Source organism: Polyodon spathula, chromosome 22 (genome assembly GCF_017654505.1).
Source record: "Polyodon spathula isolate WHYD16114869_AA chromosome 22, ASM1765450v1, whole genome shotgun sequence".
Lineage (NCBI taxonomy): Eukaryota > Metazoa > Chordata > Actinopteri > Acipenseriformes > Polyodontidae > Polyodon > Polyodon spathula.
The window spans coordinates 28,380,849-28,393,361 of record NC_054555.1 but is presented as its reverse complement, the minus strand read 5'-3'; the positions used below and the strand labels follow the sequence as shown (position 1 = coordinate 28,393,361).

The 12,513-nt window shown below is 45.3% G+C and overlaps 2 protein-coding genes across 2 annotated transcripts; both read right to left on the bottom strand.

The window, feature by feature from the left end:
* Positions 1-1,482: 1,482 nt before the first annotated feature.
* LOC121297071 (phosphatidylserine decarboxylase proenzyme, mitochondrial-like) lies at positions 1,483-3,091 on the bottom strand. Its single transcript, XM_041223081.1, has 3 exons — positions 2,997-3,091; positions 2,160-2,206; positions 1,483-1,676 (listed from the first exon to the last, which is right to left on the bottom strand). Exons 1-3 carry the CDS (start codon positions 3,059-3,061, stop codon positions 1,483-1,485), a joined length of 306 nt encoding a protein of 101 aa, XP_041079015.1. The 5' UTR covers positions 3,062-3,091.
* Positions 3,092-9,043: 5,952 nt separating this feature from the next.
* LOC121296801 (protein PRR14L-like) lies at positions 9,044-12,412 on the bottom strand. Its single transcript, XM_041222616.1, has 3 exons — positions 12,034-12,412; positions 11,811-11,882; positions 9,044-11,215 (listed from the first exon to the last, which is right to left on the bottom strand). The coding sequence occupies exons 1-3, from the start codon at positions 12,054-12,056 to the stop codon at positions 10,951-10,953; spliced, it is 360 nt and encodes a 119-aa protein (XP_041078550.1). The 5' UTR covers positions 12,057-12,412; the 3' UTR covers positions 9,044-10,950.
* Positions 12,413-12,513: the final 101 nt, after the last annotated feature.

Here is a 12,513-nt window from a genome sequence, read left to right as displayed (position 1 = left end):
TTGTGCAATAAAGGTATAGCGTGATCTTCCACTTCAAACCACGCACTGTGGAGCCACCGTTTTAGGTCTTTCATAAAGCACTCCCTCTGTTTAACTGCCAAGTTTTAAAAGCACAGCAATTAAACAGTACAAGCAGGAAGTAAACTGTAATACAGCCTGTCGTAATGCAGAACTGTGCAGACAGCTCCAGAGCCAGCTAGAGCTTCATTCCACTCAGATGGCTGTGTTGTTTCGCTGTGACCTCTTTGCATGTACAGCAGACCAGAGTACAGTAAGATGGGGCATCTCAGACCGGGTGATTCATGATGGCACTCTTTGTGCATCGTGGAAATGCAGCTTTAGAAACAAACAGACACGCACGCACGCACACACACACTGAAAGCATGTGAATCAAAGCCCTCAGCGCATCACTCATCCTCTCACAGGACTCTCACACTTGAGTTCAGATACTGGATATTCACAGTATGGGTTTATTGAACGGGATATGGAAAGGGTATAGATTCACAGTATGGGTTTATTGAACGGGATATGGAAAGGGTATAGATTCACAGTATGGGTTTATTGAACGGGATATGGAAAGGGTATAGATTCACAGTATGGGTTTATTGAACGGGATATGGAAAGGGTATAGATTCACAGTATGGGTTTATTGAACGGGATATGGAAAGGGTATAGATTCACAGTATGGGTTTATTGAACGGGATATGGAAAGGGTAGATACAGTGAAAGCACTGCTGTCTGTGTCAGCACACAGTACCCCAGCATCCAAAACACGCTTTAACAGCTTGTCCAGTTAACATCCGCCCAGGGAAACAACAACACAAAATACAAACACACACTTTCAAAAGGCACAAAACAAAGCACTTTCACTGTCCAGAGAGCTGCAACCTCTCCACCAAAACAAACCTCCTTTCACAGACAACAGAGCGGCTCTGCTTCACTGACACGCAGGGAATGCTTTTAAAACCCTTTACAAGCAAGCTACGTGTGCTGCAGTTAAAGACCACTTTTGTAACCGTTCACTAAAGCTCTTGAATATTTTTGGAATGGTATTTTCATAAAGGATATAGGGGTTATGTTGTGCTTGGTGTGATATATTGCCTGGGTACAGTATAATAAAAGCACTGTTTATCAGACATTTCTGTTTATACACACTATGGGTAATACAAAATCAAATGTGAGAATTGCAATATTGTAAAGTTGGGGTACAGCAAAAGCAATCTATCCTCGCACATGTGCAGCAGCTTCTGCATCAGGGGCAGTGATGTTGTTTGCCGTTTGCGTATGTTGCATGTTCAAGGACTAAGCTGCAGTGGTGCTGCACACTGCCGCAGTATTCCTCCCACACTCTGCAGAAGGCATGCGTTGACCTGCGAGTGACTTTCTACAGCAGGTATTAAACCGCCTGTTTCTGTGAATCCTGGGCGAGGATTTGTTTTTACATGGAAGAGACCGTGCCCCTGGTGCTTGGCAGAAAAACCACTAAACAGTTTCCCCAACCTGCACTTCATGAGCCACGTGTGGAGGAACCTCGATCCCTTGTCTCTCCAGCTCTCTGTCCTTGTACCATCCATACTGGGAGTAGCCCAGGTAGCCACTGCCAGTGGCTAACAGCACGTGCAGGGGCCGCAGACGGGCCACCGCTCCCACAGAGGCAGCATGCAGAGTCCTCCGACCTGGAACAAGAAGACAGACACAACTGTGAGGCGCTTCACTCTCATGATCAGAGCACAAAGCATGAAGGAGGAAAACCTGAAAATGACACGAGGGGCAACAGAGTTCTTTTTTATCATCCAGCTCCTGTACAAAAGAGTTCAGTCTATTAAATAATCTGGCGCTGGTCAATCTGTGTCAATCTTGCTTTACAGGCACTGTCTTTTTCTCCTCCTTCTGGATGTTGTTGTAGTTTATGTTGGAAGAGCTATAGTGACACCTACAGCCCATGCAGGGTCAGTACATTCCTCCAAGAGCAAAGAGCACATTTTGTCTCTGTAGTGCCCATTCATTTGATAATAACACCCAGCATGTTCATTAACATTGAAAATATTTCTATGCATTGCTATCTTAAAATAGTCAAGTGGAGGGTGATGACACCATTCTCTTAGACTTGCATTAAGAACACTTTTAAAAGCACCTTCTAAGAAAACAAGGATACTGACCACTAGAAAATCTTCGACAGGGTAGTCCCACATTCTCCCCAAACAACCTACAAGAGAGACAGGCAGCGGGTGAATTATTAACAAAACTGGACTGTGTTAAACAGTCGAGTAAATACCGTCATTTTATTGAGGACATCCTTTAAGACGCACTGCTGTGCCTAACGACAAAAAGGAAAGGCAGAACATCTGCAAACCTCGAAGAAATGCTCCGAGAGAACGGACAGCATCCATGCAGAACAATTGTAGCATGTGCAATTATAGTAATTAATAAATCAGTCATACAGGTCGGTTCAACTGATATGCACACAACTTTGAAAAATATGCATGGTCTTTGTATAATTAATATTGCACATACACACATGGGGACAGCTCAGGAGTTTACACTGTGAAGTCCTGCATCATTAATTGGCATGTCTGACGTAACCTCTGTCTCCTAGTTCAGCGCGTGGTTTGTTTGTCTATCAGCAATAATTACCAACAGTACAGCACCGGAACTGAGGACGCAGACAACAGGAAGCAATGGCAAGGTTATATAGCTATTTATAGTCGCACAAGGAAACAATACTTATTTGAGTATTTTTACAGAAGCCCGTGTGTGCCGCTTGAAAGGATAATGTGGTTGTCTGGCACCTGCCGTCTTGAGGAAACAATGAAATAACGGTGAGAGGCTCAGACCTGGGCTTCGTACCCTTCCTACAAACGTTGCAGCCCTGTCGCGTAACACTCGCAAGTGCAGCTGGACCCGAGCGGGGCTGGGTTCCCGTGTTCGAACCCGGCCTGGCAGGCGGTACCAGTTCGTGTACGTGTCGATAAAACGCTCGAATTAAACCGAGTTACCTCCCACTGCAGCCCGCTGCAACCCTCAGCCGAAACACGCACACCTTCACCACGGCCGCAGCCATCTTCCTCGTGTGAGAGAGGCGGTGCGCAAACAGCCAATCAACGACCTCTCAGTGTGAACAGCAGACTCACTCTCAGTGTGAACAGCAGACTCACTCTCAGTGTGAACAGCAGACTCACTCTCAGTGTGAACAGCAGACTCACTCTCAGTGTGAACAGCAGACTCACTCTCAGTGTGAACAGCTGACTCACTCTCAGTGTGAACAGCTGACTCACTCTCAGTGTGAACAGCAGACTCACTCTCAGTGTGAACAGCTGACTCACTCTCAGTGTGAACAGCAGACTCACTCTCAGTGTGAACAGCTGACTCACTCTCAGTGTGAACAGCAGACTCACTCTCAGTGTGAACAGCTGACTCACTCTCAGTGTGAACAGCAGACTCACTCTCAGTGTGAACAGCTGACTCACTCTCAGTGTGAACAGCAGACTCACTCTCAGTGTGAACAGCTGACTCACTCTCAGTGTGAACAGCAGACTCACTCTCAGTGTGAACAGCAGACTCACTCTCAGTGTGAACAACAGACTCACTCTCAGTGTGAACAGCTGACTCACTCTCAGTGTGAACAGCAGACTCACTCTCAGTGTGAACAGCAGACTCACTCTCAGTGTGAACAGCAGACTCACTCTCAGTGTGAACAGCAGACTCACTCTCAGTGTGAACAGCAGACTCACTCACAGTCTGAACAGCTGACTCACTCTCAGTGTGAACAGCAGACTCACTCTACAGTGCAAAGCGACCCAGATCATTCATAGTCAATAAGCAATTGATTTTTTAATATGACGTAGAACAAGTTAGTATAGCTGTAGTTACCTGCAGTTCTTACGTGCCCCTTGGTAAAGCACACAGTTATAGCCTGTGTAGATCAAACAAGACAGTCCTTTAAAAAGGGACTCTGATGCACAGTGAAAAAGCATAGCAACGTTTATTAATGCAAACTAAAAACACAATGCAAGTTAATAAGAAAAACACACAGAAACGCAGGAAAGTGCATTTTACAATGCATATTGATATTCATTTATATTCTGTGTCGCTGTCATTTTTCCACAGTATTTTTGCAGTTTTACCATGCTTTCCCCCATAGCTATACTCTGTGCATTTACCATAGTTTAGCCTGGTTTGCCGTGTTTGTTAACACGCTGTATCATGCCTCACTATTCTTTACAATGCATACCTATGCTTTTTCACAATGCCTTATTCCACTTTGCTGTGCTTTCACTATGGGAAACGGTGTCAGGGTTGACCTCCCTGCACACTGGCCTTGCAGTCCCAGATGTAATGTCACCTGGCCGTTGTGTTTTACATTCCAGCTGTTTGAAGTGTGTCACAGCTGCTCCGGTTGTCTGGTTGTCTTCTCCCTCAGGCAAACAAAGCCGATGCTGTCACCCTGGATGCTGGAGACATGTACACTGCAGTCAAGCAGTTCAACCTGGTTGTGCTGGCGAAGGAGATCTACCTAGACGGTGAGTGTGTGGCTGCAAAGAACCAAGGCACAGATCTACAGCATGCACACCGCTTCTCACTTACTGTGCCATTGCAAACGCAGACGTGTTCAAGCTATGTAATGTCCAGCACTCTGTGTGCAGGCTTTCAGCCGGTAGATGTGAGTTCCTATTCCCAGCTCTTGCTGGCCAGCAGCTCCACATTTCCCCCTATGATCATTTTCAGTGGTAACTGCACTGCGCAGTAGTGCTGTACATCCAGTGGTATTGTATACAGTGGTACATCAAAGTACATTTTCTATAATAGAATAAGAGATTTCTGTTAATAATGAAAGTTGAAGTAAAAGTTATCAAACTATAACCCATCTTGTACTAATAACTGTACCTCTGCAGTTTCGCTGTGATCGTCCTTCTTCACTAGCAAACACCCAGCTGTGCTAAACTTAGGAGACACTCAAAGTAACGCAGTAAGAGTATGTGAGTGAAGACTTTGAGAAATGCTTCAGACTCAGCTTGTCATTACTCATTTCAGTTTCGCAGTAAGCCTGTCTGTTAAAGTGTGCGCGCCCCGTCTCTGTCTCCGTGGGGTCCGCAGGGGGCTGCGTGTTCGCCGTGGCGGTGGTCCGCAATCAGAGCCTGGATGTCCGCAGCCTGCACAAGACCAGGAGCTGCCACAGCGGGGACCACTCCACTGCCGGCTGGAACCTGCCTGTGGGCTTCCTGCTGTCCAGGAACTACCTGCAGTGGTACGAGGAGCAGCCCCTGAGCGAAGGTGAGCAAACACAAGCACGAGGAACAGCTAGACACTGAGTTCAATTAGCGTGCGAAGATGAAGGCGTGATTTACACACACACATCAGTTAGTCAGCAGTTAAGGCTGGACACTGGCAAGAAGAAAAGCATTCTTACCTTACTGTCTCTCCATCCCACCACGCTACTGATGAACCCCTTTCCTCCTCTAACCTCTCCCTCACTTCTGTCCCTATCGCATCACCTCTCCTCTCCTCTCCAGCGATCAGCTCCTTCTTCAGTGCGAGCTGCATCCCCGGGGCTGCCTCGCTGGCCCCCGAGCTGTGCATGCTCAACCAGGGACGGAAATCCTACATCCAGGACAAGACCTACTTGTGCGAGGCCACCGAGAACGAGCCCTTCTACGACTCGGAGGGGGCCTTCAGGTAGCCGGGTTACTTTCACTGGCACTGACATTCCTGATGTAAAGCGCTGGGCAGCGGGACAAGAAGGACTGGGCTTGCTTTCCCATCCCCACGTCACGTATCCCATCCCTCCATACTAATTTGCAGGTGTTTAGTTGGGGATCCAAGAGTTTTGGAGTTTTGGAGATGTGGCCTTCCTGGAGCAGCACAGCCTGCTGGATAACATTGAGAGTAAGTGGCAGCCAGGCTGCACGTGTATGTGTGGCTCGGTCTGTCTGCACAGGGGGACAGGGGGACAGGGGACAGGGGACAGACAACGAAAAACACCTGTCCTAGCAATCTCAATAGGGGTTAGAACCTACAAGATGTGAGATCAAATCAGGTGTTCTACTGGAACAACAGCACGTGCTAAAGAATGGTTCACTGTACTAACGTGTGCTAAAGAATGATTCACTGTACTAACCTGTGCTAAAGAATGGTTCACTGTACTAACGTGTGCTAAAGAATGATTCACTGTACTAACGTGTGCTCAAGAATGATTCACTGTACTAACGTGTGCTAAAGAATGATTCACTGTACTAACGTGTGCTCAAGAATGATTCACTGTACTAACGTGTGCTCAAGAATGATTCACTGTACTAACGTGTGCTAAAGAATGATTCACTGTACTAACGTGTGCTAAAGAATGATTCACTGTACTAACGTGTGCTAAAGAATGGTGTTGGCCAGATTCAATGCCCTGCAGACAGGCAGATCCACCCCAAGGTTACAATACATTCAACAATGCCCTTGGCAGGTTTCGTTTCTTTAGATATATGCAGAACATTGTCGTTGTGGAGACAGAGATAGCTAATGCGGTCAGGGCACAGTGTCCAGGGTGTGCTCCCTCAGCGCTGTATCTCCTCCCCTGCTGACCTCTGTGAATCTCCTCAGATCTGGAGCGGAGCTGCTGTGCCCTGGCAGTCATCGCGCCCCCCTGGCGCAGTGGCGGGAGTGTCACCTCGGCACCGTGCCCCCCAGCGTGGTGATGACACGCCCCGTCCTCACCACCAAGATCTACGACTTCCTCATGAAGTCCCAGATCAGCCGGAGTACACCTCCACTTCAGAACTGCACGGTCGCTCTTTTAATAGGACTGTCCGCCTGCGCTGTAGAGGGGGGATTTTCTGTAGAACTGCAATTTGTTTGGTGACGTTTCTTTGCGGACAGCCAACCGCCTTGCTTTTTGCAACTTCCCCATACATGCATATTGTGATAGGACTTTTATGACGTGAAAATAGTTTATATTTATCAATTAACAAAATGCAAAGTGAGTGAACAGAAGTAAAATCTATATCAAATCCATATTTGGTGTGACCATCCTTTGCCTTCAAAACAGCATCAATTCTTCTAGGTACACTTGCACAAAGTCAGGGATTTTGTAGGCATGTAGTCAGGTGTATGATTAAACAATTATACCAAACAGTTGCTAATGATCATCAATTCAATATGTAGGTTGAAACACAATCATTAACTGAAACAGAAACAGCTGTGTAGGAGGAATAAAACTGGGTGAGGAACAGCCAAACTCAGCTAACAAGGTGAGGTTGCTGAAGACAGTTTACTGTCACAAGTCATACACCATGGCAAGACTGAGCACAGCAACAAGACACAAGGTAGTTATACTGCATCAGCAAGGTCTCTCCCAGGCAGAAATTTCAAGGCAGACATGGGTTTCCAGATGTGCTGTCTAAGCTCTTTTGAAGAAGCACAAAGAAACGGGCAACGTTGAGGACCGTAGACGCAGTGGTCGGCCAAGGAAACTTACTGCAGCAGATGAAAAAAACATCATGCTTACTTCCCTTTGCAATCGGAAGATGTCCAGCAACGCCATCAGCTCAGAATTGGCAGAAAACAGTGGGACCCTGGTACACCCATCTACTGTCCGGAGAATTCTGGTCAGAAGTGTCCTTCATGGAAGACTTGCGGCCAAAAAGCCATAACTGCAACGTAGAAACAAGGCCAAGCGACTCAACTATGCACGAAAACACAGGAACTGGGGTGCAGAAAAATGGCAGCAGGTGCTCTGGACTGATGAGTCAAAATTTGAAATATTTGGCTGTAGCAGAAGGCAGTTTGTTTGCCGAAGGGCTGGAGAGTGGTACACGAATGAGTGTCTGCAGGCAACAGTGAAGCATGGTGGAGGGTCCTTGCAAGTTTGGGGCTGCATTTCTGCAAATGGAGTTGGGGATTTGGTCAGAATTAATGGTAAAATGGCAAAATTTGTGTGCAAGTGTACCTAGAAGAATTGATGCTGTTTTGAAGGCAAAGGATGGTCACACCAAATATGGATTTGATATAGATTTTTCTTCTGTTCACTCACTTTGCATTTTGTTAATTGATAAATATAAACTATTAACATGTCTATTTTTTAAAGCATTCTTACTTTACAGCATTTTTTCACACCTGCCTAAAACTTTTGCACATTGCTGTGTGTATATATATCATACACACACACACATATATATAAATATATATATTTTTAATATATTTTTATCATACAACTGGTTATTTTATTGCATATCTTCTCTGAAAAAACAGCATACAATACATTGTTAATAAACATCTTCTTTTTGTTTGTCGATATTCTGCAGTTCTGCAAACAGGACGTCTGCAGCATGTAATGAACTCCTTTCACCATGAAGATGCTCTGCATCACTAAAGAGTCAAATCCGATCGCTCAGCAATACAAACTCTGCCAGCAAAACGGTTTTACTAATGCATTCTCCGGAGGGAGCAGAACAGGGGGTCCCAGGCAGCTACAAACGGCAGAGGCGTTTGGGAAGACGCGTAAACTGTCACGTTGGTTGTGCAGTAACCATTTTGGATAAATGGGATTGTAAAGGGCTCTCAGTATTGGGTGCTTCTGCTTGTTTCAATAGCTCTTGGGAACGTTTGCAGTATTAAGCAGAAGAAAGGTTATGAGTTAACAGATTTCAATCTAAAAGCAAACTTTAAATCATGATGTTGATTCTATACTCTTTATTCTGTTTTGTGATTATTGTTTTTTTGTGCACCTATTTATTTCATTGTAACTTCAAGCCACATTAAACGCACGCATCATCATACTGACGCCCTCTTTTGGTGTTGAGTGAAGCCGCTTGTCTTTTACTGCTCAAGTCTGCATTTCCACACGTTTTCAGTAATAATTGCGTGGAATGTCTTGGAACTCTTACAATTAATGATCCTACTGTAGTAAATCCACTTCCAAAAAGCACCACCCCAGCCCAAACATTATTTTAAAAAAAATGTATCAGATAAGTGCATTCAAGGCAACTAAGGTTTAAAACAAATGTTACTTTATTTCATAAATAAAAACTAAACCAAAAAAAAGGTCACAATGATTAAACAGTAAACTAGTGTTTCTTTAACAGATGTGCTATTCCTGATCATACAGATAAGAGTTTGAGATGTGAAGCTTCATATATTACACACACGGAGAGAGAGACACGATTCACAAAACCCCAGTGTAATACAGTGTATGATCAAATACACATGGATATCTGTGTGCTGCATTCACACTTGGACGATGCTTTAAAAATTTACCAGCTAATATGTACATCGATTGCCAAGTCAACGTATTTCTTCAAAAACCAGGACAGCAAACAAATGAATCCACTACCTAAAAAAAAGAGGCAAGTACTCACACAAACGCAAAGTTCTGTTTGATAAGGGGGGGTTATAATAATAATATTGGGAGAATGGAATTGGCTTTTTTCTTTTTGGTTTTGTTTAATAAAAGTAAATCACCTGTACCAATAGGGAATCTGAAAAAAACAACCCATATAAACACACAGAGTGCTTGATCATTCCTAGCAGGTGAGCAAGAGTTTCACAATGTGTAAAAGCACATCAGCTTAAAATTAAAAATCACTACCATCTCCACTGAACTGCCCCTAAGAACTGCTGGTGCTCTGTCCCTGTGGAGGAGCCCGTTCCCATGGCAACGGCACACACGCCAGAACGCTGCCCGAGTCAGACATGTCACCCCGAAGCGGTTTTATTTTGCATCGGCCTTGAATTGAGCTGTTACTGTTTCCTTTATTTTTTTTAGCCCTTGGGTTATTTCTCCCCCACCCCCTCACACTGTTCGTATTTCACTTTTTAAAAAGGTATCTAAAAACGAAAGGAAACAAAAGCCAACATCACACACATTTGGGGCAATTTCGATTTTTCTGAATAGGAACTAGCGTTTCAGAAAAAAAGATTTTTGAAATACCAGCTTGTGTTTGTGTGCAATAACCTCTTACTGTTCACAAATATTACTGTCGACAATTGAATTGAATCCAACGTTTGGCTAATAGAACTGGCTGGCTAATGATGTCTAAATATTTGAAATCTAACTACAGGAGGTAATATTAGGCTACAAATATCAGTCTTTTCCTCCTCAAGAAATATCAGAGGAAAATGAATAAATAATACCAAGGAAACAAGTTTCTACACTTGCATTTCACATTGCGATGCTAACAAATGCAATTATTATTTTTCTTTCGTTATAAAACAGCAACAATTATTTTTTGACAGCAACTCTTCCAAAAATACTGTCGTTCTGAAGGCAACCTATTGTAGTGATGCGTACAGGTGAAAGGAAATGTGAACAGCCGTGTTTCTTTAACAGGGATCTAACAACGTGTACAATACTTTGAGAAAGAGCTACATCACTGTTTCCCATTACTTTGGCAAGGCTGAATATCAAAGCGCATTATTTTGTTTAGAATGTGCAAAAAGAACAGACGTTACTGCAACAAAGTACGATAGAAAAAAGAAGAAGGGAGAATGATAATCCGATCCTTGCGGTCGCGTTTTAGTTTTGCAAAGTGCTCGGTTTTGTTTTGCTTTCCTGACGGGTGTTTTAATAAATCCAGCGCACGCAGGCGTAGGTCTTTCCCTCCCCTGTTTTAATAATAATACTGCAGTTACAACTTCACACTCTGGAAGTACCCGATTCACTGCACCAACAGAGACGCTCACAGTTACACAGAGCAGTGGCTGCCCTTACCGCTGCTCCACCACAGATACGGACCAATCCAAGGTTTAGTTTCATCCCTGGTCCAAACTAAACAGCGTGCAGTCTCAAGAGGCAGGGGTAGAGCGTGGGCACTGGAGAGCAGTGCAGGTTTGAAAATAAATACTGAGGTCCCACCAGGAACTGGAGCCACTTATAGAGGAGTGTGGAGACACTGAAGGCAGATAAGAAAAGCAGGGATCAAGATGGGATCAGTGAAGCCAGTGATTTTAAACAGCGGCTCCACACAGGGCTCAGATGTTGATGTGCTCGGTGTTGAAGAAGTGCTCCAGCGCGCTCAGCTTCTCCACGAGCAGCACATCCAGCTCTGCACAGCCCTGCTTCGCTGCCTTCCTGCCCCGCGTGCGGCTGCTCTTCAGCTTCACCCCGGTCCTGGCGCGCCTCTTACGGGGCACTGTGAAGTCCTGGAACTCCAGGACCCTCTTGCGTTTCTGCTGCCCGATGCACACCAGCGTGCCGTTCTTCTCCTTCGGCTCCTCGAAGATGGTTTCCAGGCTCCTGCACAGAGGAAGACGACACTTCAGACTAGAGCCGATTATTGGGCTTCAGCTCTGCGTAGAAATCGGGTGCGGACAGACAGGTAAGGGTCGTGGGTGTGGCTCGGGCTGATTTACTAGTCAAAGTGAAGCCAGTGGAGAAGAAGAGGCTGCCTGGGTTTCTAACGATTGCTGCTTTTATTACACTCCATGGAGAGCAGCGATCCACATGCACAAACCCAAGCAGCTGTTTCTTCACTAGGAATGGGAAATCAGCCCAATGGTAAACGGCCCTCACATGCGAAGAGCATGATTTGAACAATCAGTTCATGCAGCACTACTCGTGACTGACTGTAATAGTTAGCAGGCCCTACTGTTGAAGGCTAAGGCTAATATTCAAAGAAAAAAGAAAACTAAAAAGAAAGAGGATCTGTAGATAGCATGACCTTCTAAACGACCAGAAAGCAGTACAGTGTATTTCTGCCAATACCACCAGCACACGTGATCGGGGCAGCATGCTTCTTGGCTGTGTGATATCATTAAACAAGCAGGAAGGTCCTGACAGGCAGGATGTGGGAGAATTGGGAGAGGAGGAGTTTCCAGTGAGATAACCAGACCTGTTGGAAGGCGGAGACTTGTAGTTTTTGTTGGTGTAGATCTCCTCCAGGCTGAATTCCTTCTTCTTTAATCTGAAGAAAAACAAAAAGCTGCTGAATTCACAGAGTGGCTACGAGGACACAAATGGACTTGAATGTGCCCTATGTAAGACCTAGACCAGCCAGCTGTTTTTTAGTTAGCAACACGCACGCACACACACACACACATTCCCGGTAAGCGCACCTCTTTGGTTTCGGTAGCCCCATAGGGGTTAGACTGTTGTCCGGTTTGGGGACAGTTTTCCGAATGCGGATTTGGGAAACCCTCTTGGTCCTCTGCCCCGGCTCGCTCACCAGGCTCTTCTCGAGAACGCTCTGCTGTCAGGGGGGGTGGGGGGGGTGGGGGTGTGTGAAACACACGACACATGAGCGCGCAAAACACCGGCAGCGCCGCAAAGCAGCGAGCGCTGCAACAGTATCTCCACACCCTTGTTTTCTTCTATTATGAAGGTATTGCATGCGACTCATGTCAATGACAAACTGCTGTAACAAACAAAAAGACCTTCTGTATACTACCGATAAACAAAAAAATCACAACTGTGGCACCAGTTCAAAGAAAGAGACCTGCTGCATGACATTTACAACGTGTTCCAGTGATCTCTGGAGCCATCCACACCACAAAAGAGAGAGCTTATTCCACATGGGGGAAGATCAAAGGTAAAGC